At 37.3% G+C, this 17854-nt stretch overlaps 1 protein-coding gene across 2 annotated transcripts in view; it reads left to right on the forward strand.

The window, feature by feature from the left end:
* pappa2 (pappalysin 2) overlaps positions 1-17854 on the forward strand; it is a 55938-nt gene that overhangs the window by 24891 nt on the left and 13193 nt on the right. The window contains exons 9-20 of one of the 2 annotated variants that reach the window (XM_058393867.1): positions 1439-1567; positions 2336-2421; positions 3819-4012; positions 4281-4388; positions 4488-4629; positions 5210-5384; positions 6762-6915; positions 9496-9673; positions 14513-14726; positions 15695-15863; positions 16043-16175; positions 17148-17257. In XM_058393867.1, coding sequence (XP_058249850.1) covers positions 1439-1567; positions 2336-2421; positions 3819-4012; positions 4281-4388; positions 4488-4629; positions 5210-5384; positions 6762-6915; positions 9496-9673; positions 14513-14726; positions 15695-15863; positions 16043-16175; positions 17148-17257 — 1792 coding nt within the window. The remainder of the gene's footprint in view (positions 1-1438; positions 1568-2335; positions 2422-3818; positions 4013-4280; positions 4389-4487; positions 4630-5209; positions 5385-6761; positions 6916-9495; positions 9674-14512; positions 14727-15694; positions 15864-16042; positions 16176-17147; positions 17258-17854) is intronic. The other variant, XM_058393868.1, reaches the window with a different exon arrangement.

Below are 17854 nucleotides of genomic sequence, written 5' to 3' on the forward strand. Positions count from 1 at the left end.
ATATCTTTATGTATGATTCTTTATCCCTAAACTTCGGAATTGCAAGATTCCTATTTGGATTCAAGACTGAAACTTGCTATTTGGGCTAAAGTCCGTTGTGAATGAAAAATGAAAAAACAATAATAGTCTATGTTCTTTGTTTCTCTGGATCTGGTCCTACTGTTGTTTATTAACACAATTTATAAATGTACCTATTGAGCCTCATAGAGCTCCTGAATTTACATGACATTTTAGCTGCTTTTTTAAGTGTGAAGATGTAAACAGGGTCCTGGTTTATTTCTCCTTGAGCACTTTGCAATAGGCCAAAACAGGCATTAATGGTGTGGAGCAAAGTCTGTTTCATCTCCAACAAATTTCCTTCCACTGGCCCTATAAATGCAAAAAAGATGGAAAAATCAAAGGGAGTAAAGTTATGTGGACAGGGTTGAGGAGGTAACTAGGAATCAGAAAGACAGAGAGGCAGAAAGTAAAAAGGATTCTGGAATCTAAACCAAATGTGATCCAGTAGATACTGTAGAAACAACACCTGGGGCTGTTTGGAGTTGTTTCTCATCTCTCTCTCTCTCTCTCTCTCTCTCTCTCTCGTTCACTCTTGGAGATCATTCACTTGGGTCATTCATCAGTGTTAGTGTGTGATAAGTGACCTGTCATTCATGTCTCAGGGGAAGAAGAGAGAAAGAAAGAGGACTAAGGAAGTGTCTGTACTGCCACCAAGAGGTGTATAATGAAATCAAAACTTCTGTTACATCTGTTATAACTGCTGTTAGGGGCTACATCCATTTGCTGAATTTCTAAATAAGCTCTTATCATTTTCATGTGAAAATAAACCATAAAACTGAAAAGACTCTAGAAATATTTCTTTATTTACTTTTATACAGGTTTCATTACAGGGCCTAATGCCAGTTTGGACCCTTTGGTTTAATGTTATTTTAGCATGCGTAAGTTATCTTGTAGTAGTAGTAGTAGAAAGAATGAGTCTTGAAATAGCTCCTTCTGCTAGGAACGTTCTAGATGTTATGAGTGACACAGAATACCCTTGTCACTGACAGAAATTGCTCCATTTATCTCTCCAGCTCTGGACGTAATGCATAATTAATAAGGGCAATTTGTTGAGGGGGAACAGGAGATCCAGGAAAGAAGCTTCCCTTACTACTGGCCGGAAAAGCAGCTGAAATCAAGCAATCTATGAGTGAATAACCCATGAGATCTCACAGATTAGAAAAAAAAAATCAATAAACTCTGATACCTATGCCATCATGAGGTCAATGTTCACAAGGTTAGATCATTCTCTGAGATTGCTGAATATATGTTCTGAAGTTGAGTCACTAAAATATTTTATCTTGGGTGTTAACTGATATCTTTGAAATTATGTCTTCTTGCGTGTGTTTGTGTGTGTGTTTATGTGTATGTGTGTGCGGTTATGTTGAGATGCTCATAGTGATGTACAGAAAGGGATGCGGTATGAGTACAGGATCCAGGTGGAGGCTGAAGGCTTACGCAGTGAGCTCTCTCCTTCTCTGATCTACACCCATGGAGACCCTTTCTGTGGAGATGGAAAAATACAAGGGTACGTTGATACTTAAAGACACATTCATCTTATTTTGGCAAATGTGCCAAGCATGCATAAGATATGAGTTGTCATGCTTCATGTAATGCATATAGCTTGCTTACACCACCTTGATTTGATAGAGAAATGAGAGGATGCTGTCCTTCAGTTACAAAAATATGCCATCACAAGTGTCTTCCCCTTTGGGTTAAGGCTGTTATGTGATATGTCTATTATCATTACTGTAATTCAGTTCAGAGTTTATTTCATTTAGTTCAGTGTTTAATAGCTAAACTGTGTATTGCCATGGACAGTTTCTTCATGCCAAACCAATATGGTTAGAATCAGAATAAAGCATGGACACACTTTAGCATGGACGCAGGTTACTTATTCTCAGCCCAAAGCAGAAAAGGATTTGTGAAGCTCAACAGACAAAGTAAATATTCATATTTTTAACCTCTAAATGCAGTGAAGTGTTTACAGTGCATGATTCACTTTTAAAGTAATTGCTGTGTAGTTACAAATATTTGCATATAAAGCAGGTATGATAATCAGTGTCATTCAGAGAAAAATGTTAGTTAAAAAAAATTTAAATTTATGCTTGATTTTACAATTGCAGATGAGTAGATGTTGTAGATGTAGGTACTATATTATAAAAATAAAAGCTTAAAGCTACTCTGCAGGAAAGTTTTTTTTTCTTTTTATCCTTTTAAAGGTGAAAATAAATGTATTTGTGTCCATAGCATTTACAACTAAGGTAATCCTTGACCCCTTTCCCTGTTTGAACAGGATGGAAGAGTGTGATGATGGGAATCTCTTGGACAGAGATGGCTGCTCCAAAAAATGCAGCATGGAGCCAGGCTTTAACTGTGTGGGTGAGTGACAGAGGGACAATAGAGCAATAAAGGAAATGAAAATAATGAATTTTAGCTTCATAACATAAGTTCAGCAGACACTGTTTTAGACATAACTTAGAGAAAGCACAAAAGGTTTTTACTTTGAATAAGTCTACGCTGTTTTTTCAAGAAACACCTAACCATTTGGCACAAAAATCTTGAGGCAATAGGAAAACAGAAAACAGGACCATGAAGGCACACCTACTTATTAATCTTGGGCATTAGTGTGTGAATTGTGTTCATTTCAAAGGGAGATTTTCATAAACTCATAAATTTGAAGAGACCACACATCTAATATGTGTACCATGTTAGCTAAGACTTTAGGGCTCTGAGCTACTAATTAGAAAGTTCAGAGATTGAGTCCCAGGGCAATCAGATTGGTTGTAAGTATTCCACAAGTTTAGCTGTATCTGTTTTTAATTTGGTAAGGCCATCCTTACACTTGCTGGCACTGCCAGGTGATTCTGTCTGTGTTTCACTGTGATTGCAAAATAATGGTTAAATTTAATCCATGCAAGTGTCTTTTCCTTCATGTTTCATCTTTTCATATGTCACAATTTCATCATGGTCAGCCATGATGGGACAGCCATGATGCAACGCCCCTGGAGCAGAGAAGGATAATGGCCTTGCTCAGGGGCCCAACAATGACAGCTTCCGGCCCCCATCCTTCCAATCTACAACCCTTAACCACTTGTGTCACCACTGCCCTACTTATCAAACTGCTTATCAAAATAGTCAGTAGAAAGTAGAAAGCTGGGTGTGAACAATTCAAGCAGAAGCAGATATCCAATTCTGACAATGACAGACATGAGATCAGTTTTGGATTTCACTTGATATTATATGAAACAACAACAAAATTTTATGGAAAATAACACAGAAACAAATAACGAAAAAACCCTGGAATGATTCTGTGACCCCTCTCCCACACATATAATCATTGTCTAGATAATCAGCCAGTGCACATGGACTGGATGTGTTTTTAATTTGGTACTGGAGCCCATTCATCAATCACCTCATCTATGATTCACCGTTCTCTTACCGGGCGTGTAACTTATTTACATGTGCCAGCTTTGAAGGAGTTTTGATCTTGAAGCATTCAAATTGCTTTTGTGGACCTTCTTTTCCTCTATGGTTGATCTTTGTGCCACCTCATCCTTATTAGAGTGCTTTAATGAAATTTTATCTTATGATCTCATATCCCTTTTCAACTTAATTGGTTTATTGAACTGGTGTGAAAATTGCTCCGTGTACAGGATCCCCACACCTTATCCCTTACCTTACACCTTATCCTTATCCCTATGCCGAGCAATGAGAACCAAATTAGTTTTTGGCATTGAGACCGGTGTTAATTGGCTTGTGCTCTCTCATTCTCTCAGGTCAGCCAAGTCATTGCTACTTTTATGAGGGTGATGGTGTATGTGAGGAATTTGAGAGGGGCTTCAGTGTTCAGGACTGTGGCTTCTTTACCCCAAATGGCTTTATTGACCAATGGGCTTCCAGTGCAACAGCTTCCCATCAGGACTGGCGGTGCCCTGCACTGTCTGCAACAGGAGAGCCCAATCTCAGTCTGGTAATGTTCAATGCTAAACGCAACACTTCATACAATGGTTTCTACAGCATATGTCACAGGTTCTCAGCGTCCTAGCTGTACTGGAGAACACACTGACTAACAAACATCAGCTCTCAACACACATGATGTAACATATCAGCTAATAATTAACAGCCTTTCCTGAATTGAAGACAGTGTAATAGACCTGGGAAAACACTAAAATATTCAGGATAGAGGAACTGCAGGACCAGGTTTGGGAATCTGTGCCCTATGACTCTTGTCTTATTAGATGTGCAGGTCTCAGTATGTGGAAATGAATGACGCACTAATGAGGGATGCGTGGGTCCCCTGCACAGCCAGCAGTCACTCTGTCCAGCATCAGCCTGTGTGGCTCAGGGTATGCACTGCCACTGAATGGGAAATTTAGAAGAATGAGAGAACACACAAAGGTTAAATGAGCTCATGGCAGTTTTTTCTCTTCTTGTGTTTTTGTCAGGTGGAATTTGAGCGGCCCGGAGTAGCAGCTTCAATTCTCATCTATCTGGCCTATGATGGAGAAATGCAGAACAGTGGCGAACAGTGCAAAAGAACAGTGTCCATCCAACTCTGTGACACGAGTAACAAAAACCACACACTAGGTACATTTCATAGACCATACAAGTTAATATAAAACATATTCAGAAACTTCAGAAGCTTTTTTGTTAATGTGAGTGCAAATAAAATACAAGACATGGCAGAAAAAACTTATCTTTTTGTTCCATAGTTAATTATTCAAGATTAAATGAAACAGTTTAAGAAGTTTTAGCCAGTCTCTACCATCAGTATTATGGACCATCCCTTATTTATAATCTATCCACTTATTTTTACTGTTGTGTTTTTAGAGCAACTTTAATATACCTAGCCTTTAAAAAAAAAAAAGCTTAATAAAGGAATTACTTGGCAAAGACATACTTTCCATAGCATCTTAGCTTAACTAGAAAGTATTTTAAATTCACATGCATCTTTACAGTTTAGTTGTTTTGTTGTTTTGTTTGGATAATTATAACCAGCACTAAACAATAAAGTTTTGTATTTGTATTTATTTTTTACTCAGTATTAAGGGTGTATAATGGATGTGATCTAAAATGGATCAAAAGGTATATACTACACATCTGAAATGGGCATTTTTAGTAGTGTGTGTGTGTGTCTGTGTTTGTGTGTCATTCGGTGTGTGTGCAGGTACCTATGAGCTGTCATGCCTGCGTAACCCCTTGGTGGTGAATGTGACTCACAACCTGAGCATGCCCTTCTTCAAGACAGCTGCCTTGTTGCTGAACTTCTCCACTGTTCATGTGGCTGTGCTAGGGGTAGCATTGCGTACATCCTGCCAGTTCACTCCCTATGCCCTGACTGGGTGCGCTGAGGGTGGGCTCTTCCACGTCTTCACACATGCTCACATATAACTGCACTTAAGATGCCACCCTCAAAAAAATCAGATTTGAATTGCAGCTTCATTTATTTCTTTATACACAATCATGTTTACAATGGTACTCCTTTATGATTTGATTTCTAAAACAGTGATTCCCAATTAAAATCTTGAAAGCTTTTTAATTTTCTTGCTCTGATCCACCTGAATCTGTGCTGGAGAACTTGATAATTACCCAGCATGTTGAATCAAGTTAGTTAGAAATAACTACAGCCTTTAGTTCCAGACCTCTAGGATGGTTTCCTTCTGTCCTGTTGAGGACTTGAGAAAATTGACTAAAAATGCTGGGTATAAAACTTTTTTATTAAATCTGAAAAAGGGATCTAACACACACTATGGTTGATGGTCATTCTAGTATTTGACTTTATTACTATTTTCACTAGAGTTGACTGTGTCACTGTAGCAGATAAATGGCCTGGTGGTAAGTTCCTTTGCCATGTTCCAGTGGCAGGAACTAATATGAGAGGTTATTCTCAGCAAAGCTTGATGTATGATGATCATAGTGTATTACAGGAGTGTGACTCTGTTATATTAAGACTAATATTAAAGCTGAAGCTGGATTTTGCTGACCAAATCCCTATCACAGTTTATAGCATTATCATCCATGTGTGGCTATCATTATAACATTGATAATATAACATTATAACATTGATTAAACAACAGGTACAGACTGTCAGTTTACTGATCGGAGTACATAAAGCAGTCAAAATCAAAAAAGTTGTAAAATGGTGGCCCCACAGTCATATGACCTTGTGCAAGATACAGATATATAGTGTGGACACCTTATATCACATCCATACATGCTTTCTAAACATCCCATTTAAAACCTGGGTATTAATATGGACTTGGTCGCTCATTGTGTCTGCTATAACAGCCTTTCCAAAGGACTTTCCAGCACATTGGAAAATGTAAGGATTTGTGCCCATTCAGCCATAACTGCACTAGTGATGAAGCACTGATGTTGGACAAGAAGACCAGTTCATTCAGGGTGGCTGTGTGTTTATGAACCCTTACAGCTTTGACATTGGACTTCCACTATTTCAGAAAGAAACTGCCCTATTAAAGATAGTACCATTGTACAATGCAGATGTTACATGCAGCCATGTTTTGCAGCCATATGGTTTAATTAAGAAACATACTGGTTAGAGCTTATGAATAGCTTGTTGAATTGAATGAGATGTGGATGATTGGGGAAAGCACAAAAATACACGAATATGGCATCCCTGGACCAGGCATTTGTTCAAATACTGTTCTAGGGACACCCACAGGACTGAAATATAAAATCATTGTATCTCTATTCATTAGGTGTGTGCGCATACCATGCACTGCGGACCCCTGCAGTGTTGTGAAAGTAGAGCATGCTTCAGTCAGCTGCACCCCCATTCTGGACCCCAAACACTGCTCCATCACCTGCCACAGAGGGTACACACTCAGTGGCCAGGGCTTTCGTCCTCAACAGGTACAAAGACAGCTCAATTATAGTAATACATACAGTATATTTGTTTTTTGAATGTTTTACTTTTTATATACCTTTTTTAATTTAAAAATCAGATATAAGTTTTTAATTGTATAAGTAGGAATGTGAAAAATAATTAAAAACATACTGGTAATAAAAAAGTATACACATTGAATTTATAATACATAGTTAATAATATAGTTAATACATGATAGAGTGAGAGTTACAGGTTGGATATTAAGCCTGATAAATGGGGTGGGTAATGCATTTGTTCAGAGGTTTAGTGTTGGTGCTAAAACTGAAAGCAGCCTCACCATTTTTACATGTTTTATACTTTTAAAAGTATTTGTTATTTAAAAGTCCTGCTCTCTTTCTCTCTCATGAATTATATAAATGATACTTGAACCAAGGGCTGTATTAATCATGATAATAGAGTTTGGTGATGAATTTTTGTAGCAGGGAAGTGTAGTTATAAAGATATAGTCTTCTATATTTGTGTTAAATGCTATTTGAAGTATCTGATTTTTAGGGTGACAAGCTTTTTCATACAGGCAAATTGAATGTTTTATCATTTATGGTCTGAAATCATTAGTATACAGTATACTCTTATAGACAGTAAATGGGCTATACAAAAAGTGTCTTTCACTGTAAAGTGTTTGTTTTTTTGTTGTTGTTGGTGGTGTTTTTTTTTTACAGTTAGAAATGTCAGAGAGCTGTGGCAACATAGATGTGTACCTTTACTAGATTTTACAGACTGAATGATATACCATGAAATACCATCCTCTTCTGAGTTTTAGCTTTTTCCAGTTCACAGCTTACCTGAGAACATGAGCCCTCCTGATCTATTTCTCCTTTATCTTAACCTTTACTTAGAATCTATTTGTTTACCCAACCCTTTTTGTAAAATAAACCTTTTCTCTTGAAAAGCTACTAACAAAAGTGTTGATAAATTGGTTGATAAATCAGTCTACTGTGACAAGTCTCAAACACTAATTGGAGGGCTGTTCTATAACTGTGGTGCTAAGAAAAAAATTCAGCCCCCTGTTGTAGTCTTCAATATTAGCGTCATGAGTGCTACGAGCCGACCTGCTTAGTGTGCATAGCAGACTGCAAAGCTATGGTGTGCTAGCATGCTTTCCGGGGTTTGTTTTAGTTTACATTGCCACGTGTGCTTTGGTTTAAATCCTGTCTCCACCCATGTCTTTTCACTGGTTGCTCCCCTTACATGTCCACACCTGTTTTGAGTTTTGTACTTTGATTAGTTTGTTCATTTAAATTGTTGTCTTGTATTCTGTTTTCCTTGTCCACTGTTTTTTATTTTGCATGCCCTTTGATATCCTTTTTGATTACCTGAGCCATGCTTTTTTTTGTCCTTGCTTACCTAGTATTTTTAATCCATTTGCTCTTCTTAGTAAATTGCATACCTAGACTTTTGCATTGTGGGTAAAGTTTTTAAGATGTGAGACCATTAAGAGTTTATAGCATTTAAAGATAATTAGTACCATTTTATAAACAATGCAATCTATACAGTACAATACAACAAAATACAATACAATCAGTTTTATTTGGAGTCAATTTAGTATGAATAAAATAGGGCCAATGTGGTCAAATCTTCTGGTTCCTATAAGGCTGCTGCACTCTAGTTTAACTGGAGACAGTTCACTCATGTACTACTGCCCTATAAAGACCATTCAATGTCTATGTCTGTCATTTGGCTTTGATGATACATGAAGCTGTGTGTCATTGGCATAGCTGTGGAAGTTAATGTTTATGAGTAATTTCACACAGAGGTAGCATATATAAAGAGCAGTGAGTTTAGCTCAAGGCCCTTTTGAATAGCAAACTTTACTTTGGTATGCATAGTGAAGACACTGTTTATATCTACAAACTGATAATGATCCGTTTGAGTAGACCTGAGCCAAAAGAGAGTAGGCCCCCAGTGGGCCAGTAGTAGGTAATTTGCCAACTTTAACAGCACTATGACAGTACAACCTCTGTCAATACTGACCAATATTTTACCCCTGTAATTAATCTAACCCTATGCACATATTTCCATAAAACAAGTCATATATAAAAACACCATAAAAAACACCATAACTAAGGGTATGTATTTCGGGGGACTTTTTTGGGGATTTCTGGTTTAGTAGTGATATGGTTTTGTATTTTTTGTTAGAACAGATGTAAAAATCTAAATTGTTAACTAATACTAAAATAAAGTGATGCACATACAGTATGAATATAATAAATTGTCTAGTACACATACTGGTTATAGGGCTCTTGGCTGTTTTTCCTAGTTGCTTTCAACAAGCAGCATTATATATGTGTAAGAGAAAGAAATGCAAAAATATCCATATTTCTTCATGGCATATACAGTATAAGACTCAGTATTCCCTTAGTTCATAATGATCTACCAATCTAGTATATTATTAATACTTAATAAGTAATTTACCAATATTTGTTATTAGTTAATAGTAGTGACTTAGGTATTAATATATATACTACATAGTGAGGCAAAAAAATTGTCACAGTTAGCTTAAAGAAATCATTTACATTATCATCTTTAAATCTCCATTTGTTTCTCAGAGAGCTGCAGAGCTGAGCTGTGTCAATGGTGTTTGGGACCGTGTGGTGAGCTGTGAGCCTGTGGACTGTGGTCTGCCTGATAACTCTCATGTCTATTTTGCCTCCTTCACCTGCCCCTGGGGAACTACTTTTGGCAAGCAGTGCACCTTCTCCTGCAACTCACCCTCCACATTGCAAGGTAATACTCTAAGTGTGTTGATGTTTTTTTTTGCTGTGTTTGAGCATATTTATATATCCTCTGCATATCTTTTATGAATCCACAACATATTTTATGCATCCTTGAAGTCTGCTTTCATTCAGCTTGGGATTTAGGGGTGTGTATATATGCTTGGCAGCTACCTCAGGTCCTCTCCAGGAGGCTCCATGCTTCTCTGCTGTGTAAACAGGAAACGGGGCAGCACTTAGGGAGCAAGGAAACAGCTCAAGAATAAGATCATGATTTAAGCTCACTAGAGAATCTCATGAAAAGGAGTCATATCCTCCTTTACTTTTCAGACCAGGGTGGCAAAATGGTTGGATGAATTTTCTTGTGCTTCCCAAATGTCATTCTTATAGATTAGCACAGTTTCCTCTGTTTGTCAGATTACAGTGTCTGGTAACTGGGTTCACTGGAAGTCTTGTATCACTGCATAACTATGCCCACTGAGTTTGATTATTTTGATTTTTGAAGAAACATTGGACAGTGGTTAAAAATTGCTAAAAAATATATATATATTTCAGTATCCATTTTATTTTACAGACTGTGTAGCAATTTTATCATACTGAGTAAATAACTTTTTTCATTTTATCATAACATACTGCTTTCTTGTTTTATTCAAGCATTGTATTTTAAGGCTATTGAAAGAAACTATTATATTATTGAAGTCATTAGGTCTACTACTAGGTGAGTAAAGCACTTAAACTAAATACTCGTTTATTTTACAGTGAATAATTTCACCTTTATATTATAGACATTATAGCTATTATTTATGTAAAGCTGCTTTATGACATTGTCTGATGAAGTGAAATGAATTATAGTAAACACAGTAGCACCTTTATAATTACATGGAAAGGATGAATCAAGTGTTTTGCGAGAGTTTCCCAAAAGATTTTGCCACCAAATTCTAAGTATTCCCCTGTTGACTTTAACCAAGTGTAACAAAATGGCACACAAGTTGATACTTAAGCAATCACGTCACATTCTGGAGGTGTACTCATTGGGCACTTTATTAGAAACATTGTACTCATACTGGGTAGAACCTCTCTTTACTCCCAATACAGCCTTGATTCTGTGGCATGAATTCCACAAGATGTTGGAACCATTCCTTTGAAATTCTGGTCCATGTTGACATGATTGGGTGCAATTCCTGCTGGTTTTCACCTGCACTTTCATGGTATGGATCTCCCTTTCTACCACATCCCAAAGGTGTTATACTGGACTTAGATCCAGTGGCTGGGACGGCCACTAAAGAACACTGAACTCATTGTTGTGTTCCTGAAACCAGTTTGAGATGACTTTTGCTTTGGTGCGTTATCATGCTGGAAGTAGCTGTTAGAACATGGTAAAAGTGATGCACATGGTCAGCAACAATACTTAAATATGCTGTGGCTTTCAAATGATGATTGATTGGTATTAACAAGCCCAAAGTCTGCCAAGAATACATTCCTCACACCATTAGACTACCGTCACAAGCCTGTACTCTTGGCACAAGGCAGGTTGGGTCCATGGATTCATGCTGTTGGTGCCAAATTCTGATGCTTCCATCTGTGTGCCTCAGCAGATTCATCAGATCAGGCTACATTTTTACAGTCTTCAACTGTCCGGTTTTGGTGAGTCTGTGCCCACTGCAGCCTCAGCTTTTTCTTCTTGGCTGACAGAAGTGGAACCCGACGTAGTCTTCTGCTGTTGTAGCTCATGCGCCTCAAGGTTCAGCATGTATTCTGAGAAGCTTTTCTGCTTACCACAATTAAACAGAGTGATTATCTGAGTTACTGTAGCCTTTCTGTCAGCTCAAACCAGTCTGGCAAATCTCCGTTGACCTCCCTCATCAATAACGAATTTCCATCCACAGAACTGATGCTCACTGAAATTTTTCTTCATTGCACCATTCTGAATAAACTGTAGAGAGTGTAGTGTGTGTGAAAATCCCAGGAGATCAGCAGTTATAGAAACACTCAAAACAGCCTGTCTGGCACCATTCTGAAGGGTGATGTGAACAATACCCTAAGCTTTTTGTGAGTATCTGCATTATTTTATGCATTGCACTACGGCCATGTGATTGATTGATTGATTAGATACTTGAATTAGGTGTATAGATATTCCTAGTAAAGCAATTGGTGAATGTTTAATTCAGTAAGATGTATAACCACCTTTAGCAACAACAGCCTGTCAAATCATTTAGCATAGAACATAGAATTTTGAACAGTGCTTTAGTTCATTGATGGCATTAATTTATGCAATTTATGCAAAGCTATCTTAAGATCCCACCTCATCATCTCAATGGAATTGAGGTCTGAACTTTGACTTGGCCATTTCAACACCTTGATTTTTTTTTCTTATTAGCCATTTAAATGTTTATTTGCTGGTGTGTTGGGATCTCTGTCTTGTTGCACCCAGTTTTAGGCCAGCTTAAGCTGTTGGACAGATGACCTCACGTTTGTGTCAAATATATTCTTGTGTAAAGTGAAGCTCAGTGTTATCACAGGTCTCAGGACCTATGGCTGTAATACAGTTTCAAACCTCCACCACCATGACAGTTGGTGTAAGGTGTTTCTGGTGTTTGGTTTTTGCTAACCATGGTGCTGTGCATGATGACCAAACATCTCCATCTAGGTCTCATCAATCCAATGCATATTGTTCCAGAATTATTTTTGGTTTGTTCAGGTGTAATTTTGCAGTCATGGTGCCATATTTGTTTATGAGAGATGGGGCTTTTTCCTAGCCAACCTTTCATGTATGAGATAATTGTTTGGTCTTTTTCTGATACTGAACTGTCATGAACCTATACATTTATTGTGCTTACAAAGGGCCTGTAGGTCACATGTTGAAGGTCTTGGGCTTTTCCTTTATATTTCTGTGCATTAAATGATCAGACCTTGGACTGACCATTTAATTGGGAAACCCTCTCCTGGGATGATTGGCCACTGTCTTGAATGGTATCCATTTACAATGAATCCTTCTCTCTATAGAATATTAAATTGGTGAATTTCACGTTTTTCATCTTGGCATGATTTAGACACACACATGAGGGCTCCATAACACCAAACTTCCAATGATTTTGCTTTTATTAAGGTAGTCACACTTGATAATTAACTCATGTACAATTCTTACACAAGGCTACTAAATACTCTCTCAATGACTGTGGAAATATGACTACTTGCTGAGATCTGTCATCCAGAGATTTGTTTATAAGGATCACAATTGTTACTTAGGCTCCTGTCAATGCAAACAGAATTGAAGGAGGACATACTTTCTTTTTATCATGACTGTAACTTATAACTCAGTTGCACTCCCATGTTAGCATGGTGTTTTGTCTGTCAGTGCTAAAATAATCTGGACAGTTATTCGTTTACCCATCCTTTTAGGATAATGAGTTTACGCCAGATAGACTATTTATCTCCATTATCATGCCATTAGCTTTGCTGTCCTGCCACCTCTGAAATATCCCCTGCCACCTTTTGAACCAGTTGCCTCCTCAACCATGACCTCAAATCACATCTCTCAGAAAACTATTACTCCTGTGCAATTCATTCAGGCTTAATGAATCATATCTTAATTTGATTTACACCACCACTGACAGGTTGCTGTTATTTTGAACAATACCTACAAAACACTGTATTACAATATATTTGGAACTATAAAAAAAACTGCATGAAGGTTTAAGAGATGTTGTGTGTCTATTCTGCATGCCCTACATCTCATATCCATCTGAGGTGCTTGGGTGGGTTTATGTCAAAGTGATCAGATACAACAACAACAGCAATAATAATAATAATAATAATAATAATAATAATAATAATAATAATAATAATAATAATAATAATGTGTTTTTATTTTATTGAGTAACTTAGAAGTTAGTACTTATTAAAGTTTTTATTAAATACAATATAAAGGTAACCTCCAAACTTGCCAGTGTTAACGAACCACACCCTAGAACATAACAGATAGCAGAATGAGCATTGCTATATGTATTTTTCGATTGTAGCCTTCTTAGATTACTTTTCAGACCAAATGGTTAACTCCCATGACAATACTCTTACTGGACTATAATATGTTGTGTTTTTTATGTTACTGCATCAACACAGTAGAGAACTTGCTTCGATGTCTATAAACAAGACTTGTTTGTCAAGTTTCTTAGGGGGCTTTGAAACCTGTTTATGATATTAAGGTCAATTGCTTTGAGCAATTAACAGGTTAAACACTTTTGGTTTTCTAGCTGATGTGTTTGCACGTGTTGCAGAAACAAATTAGACCATTAACACTCTTTTTTTTGGTGCTATTTTTTTAAAGGCTACAAAGTGTGCTTCCGCTTTGTGTACTTTTTTTCTGGAAGCATTGCAAAAGAGATTCATTATATTTTTATTGACCAGTAAAATTGCTTTAGAAGTTGTCATACATTCTAATTAGTTTTCTTTTACCTTACCAGCATCATGTCTTCAGGCAGGTTTCAGGCGTGTATCCCACATAAGGTACAAGTTACCATGAGGTTCTGTTATCCTTCATTAACTTTTAGAGAAAACAGATTTGGATTTCCATCTCTCATAAAGTCATATTCTTCACCTTCTGATGTGCTGGCATTGTGTGTTCAGAGTATGGTGTAAAATCCCAGATGCATTTTAATTCAAAGTAGAAACCCGTTTTGTTTGCATTTATTAATGTTTGAAGAAAACAGTGCTGTTAACAGTTTCATGCTGAATTTCATTTGCCATTTGTATGAAGCTGAATCTGTAGCATTACATTCCAGGTTTTCTGTGTAGCATTTTAATTTCCCCTGTTTCCAGAATTGATATTACAGATGTGATTTTTGATTTTGCTAAGGTGAGAGCAATACATTGGCCTGTCTTGAGGATGGACTGTGGTCATTCCCTGAAGCATATTGTAAGATTGAGTGTCTGGACCCGCCCACTGTACCCAATGCCAAGCTCTTGGTGCCACAGTGTGAGGGCAGGAGCCATGACGTGGGCACTGTGTGTCGCTACAAATGCAACCCCGGATATTATATTACGGGTACCCTGGCCAAAAAGCCAAGGAAGTGAGTACTACTGTATGGCATTTTTCACACTCACCGGTTTGTGCAGGTATTACTTTTTCAGGTCTACATGGATTCTGCACTGGATTGTGAAACTGTTGTGTTGGCAGATGGTAGAAACAACCTGACCATGTATTATAAATAAGGTCAAATATTGACCATATATCTTCCTAAATAATTCAATGTACATACTGGCTAATTATACTATGTGATTGAGCTATTTTATCCAATTGGGATTACACAATGCAGCTTATCACCATTTAACAAGGTCAGGGGAGGCCAGTATTTACACCTGCCATGACTTTATGGGTCTTTAAACTGGCTGTTAAAATATGTGAACACTTCTAAAGCCCTTTTAATTGCCCATTCATGCTGCAAGTCATGGCCAGCAGGTCTAATAAATTATTTTAAATGCTCATGTTTATTAATACCTTTGACACAGTCACTTTAAAAGGCATTCCATTATGAGAGTATATCATAGGTGCTGTTATTGCTTCTGTGTGTTCCTACCTTATGAGCAATTCTGCTACAGTCAGGAGCTTGTGATTAATGATTCCTACCAAGTGTTTTTTGACGCATGAATATGAATAAATCTTGTAATCTATTCCATAATGCTCATTGTGGTGAAGGGTACATTGTTCATTAATTTGGAAACATTTTAATTGGGGAGTTAAATAGTTTGGAATATAAGCTGATGGCAAAATATAATAGTCCACATGCAGTCCTGTCTTTGTGTACTTTTTCTTGTGAATGACCACAATAACAGGAAAATATGCATATTTATGTTTTCTCTATTGTGTTAGTTACCAAAGTGCTTTTAATTAAACATTTCAATATTGGCCTAAAACTTTTTTGTTCATTAGTGAGAATCAGATTAGGGTCAACTTCAAGTAAAGACCCAGATGAAGAAGTATAGTTATAGCAGAAGTTATAGTGTCCATAGTCATAGTGAAGTGTGTGTGTGTGTTTAGGAGGTTTCTGAAACTGGAGTGTTTAGAGGGTGGCAGATGGCAGACGGGAGGCTGTTCCCCTGTCTCATGCCCTGCTCTGCCTGCCATGTTTGAGGGGATGTACACATGTACCAACCACCTGGAATATAATAGTGTGTGCACTCTACACTGCCCTGTCCCAACTGAGAGGGTAAACACATCTTAATAGTTCATTTTTTTCTCCATTTCATTCATTGTGCTGAACAGTAATTGCATATTTCATTTTACTGAGTAGACAATACAATACAAAACTCAAATTTATTGTGCAGCTCAGCTTGATGAGTGAACACAATACATTCCAAATCATTTTCTTATCATGTATCACTACAGTACTCAATTCGCTGCACAAAAGATGGGCAGTGGACTGAAGACTTTTTAATGTGTAAAACGATGGAAGGATTGTGTCAGGTCCCTCTGGAGCTCAACATGGTGGAGTATACCTGTGAAGAGGGTTATGGCGTTGGTAAGAATGGAAAAATTTCTGCATTTTGCCACTGATTAATAATTGCTATGAATGCATTGAAAATCTTTTTTAAATCACTATTTCAGTTCTATTCTATTTACCACCATTGCATTTGACTGATTCAATTTTATTTGCAAGGTGCAATAAAAATAGATGGCAAGTATAAAATGTGGTATATATCTTAGTATAAGTAACAACAGATTACAACTTAGCTTAATATAAAAAAATATTATGTCATGAGAAATGGGACCTGTTTATTTGTATTGATGTATATAATAATTGAACCAAAGAATCATGTTGGTGCAGTGAGTATCGCTGCCACCTCACAGCTACTTAGGCCCTGATTTAATCCTGATCTCAGATCATCGTCTGTGTGGAATTTCCTAAGCATGCTCCCAGGATAGTTCCCAGTGTTCCCAGGATAAGTTCCAGATCTGCTATAATAAAGTGGTTACTGTAAATGTGGTTACTGTGACAATTTAATTTTTTGCCCAAATGTAATTCAGTATTTTGAAGGAAGCGTTTTTCTTGGAACCCTGGGTGCAAGAATAGAATACATCATGGATGGGTTGCCAGTCCATCACAAGGCAGCATGAATAAACAACTTCATTCTAATTCACAAATACGTATTTTTTAATATAGCCATTCCATATATAAGTATGATTTAAGAAGATTAAGAGAAGAATTTGAGAAACTTGCAGACATTGGGAGTACATGCAAAACCATGCACAGTCAGTAACCTGAGATCAGGATTGAACTAGATAGCCTGGAGCTGTGATGTGGCAGTAATACCTGCTAAGCATGCAACTAAGATATTTATTTATACCTTAGCATCATAAATGATCTGGTAGCACATGTTAGAATGAAAACCAAGCTTCGTAAAATCATGTTCTAGCCATGTTTTTACCCCCAATGTGTTCACGTGAACATTTTCAACAGATTAATATGAAGGCTTGCTTTGTGTCATGGCAGGTGCAGTCTGCTACCCAGTGTGTGTCGTACCCTTAAGTGACCCTGTGGTGTTGCCCAGTAACTCCACGGCTGATACACTCAAACACTGGGTCCTTCCCACCAGGGTTGAGGTGAAGTAATTGATTATGTGGAACCATTTGCTGTTTTACCTTGAAAGCCAATTCCAGTTGCAGTCTTCTTGTCCTTATGAAAACTTTTTTTCTTGGGTCATAATATTTTGACCAATTGACTACATACTCTTAGCATTGCAGGCCAAATACTGTACAACTAGCAACTAAACAACAGTCTTTGAACTGAAGCAAGGTGTGATGTGGTGCTGATGACCACAGGAGCGAGCCCCATTTGTTCTCACTTGTCATTAAGTCTGCAAAACACTGCATTTACAACACGTGGACTGGCTCTAGCCACATCATTAATTGTGGATCAGGTTGACAGGAGTCAGCCTGACTTTCTTGCCTGATAACATTGCATGTGATCCACTTGTGAAAAGAAAACATATCACACACAATCAGCTTTCAGCCTTGACAAATGGTTTTTGAATATTTGAGATGTTAAAAGCCTTACTAGTGCTTTTTCCCAAAAAAGTTTCTACTTTATTCTTCATGGTTCAGGATTAAATTTATGAAGTTACGTATTCAGACTTTTGACCTTGCACTACACAAGCAATACAATCTAAACTGGATCCATATTGCCATATTATTGACTAT

The sequence above is a fragment of the Hemibagrus wyckioides genome, linkage group LG07 (assembly GCF_019097595.1).
Source record: "Hemibagrus wyckioides isolate EC202008001 linkage group LG07, SWU_Hwy_1.0, whole genome shotgun sequence".
Taxonomy (NCBI): Eukaryota; Metazoa; Chordata; class Actinopteri; order Siluriformes; family Bagridae; genus Hemibagrus; species Hemibagrus wyckioides.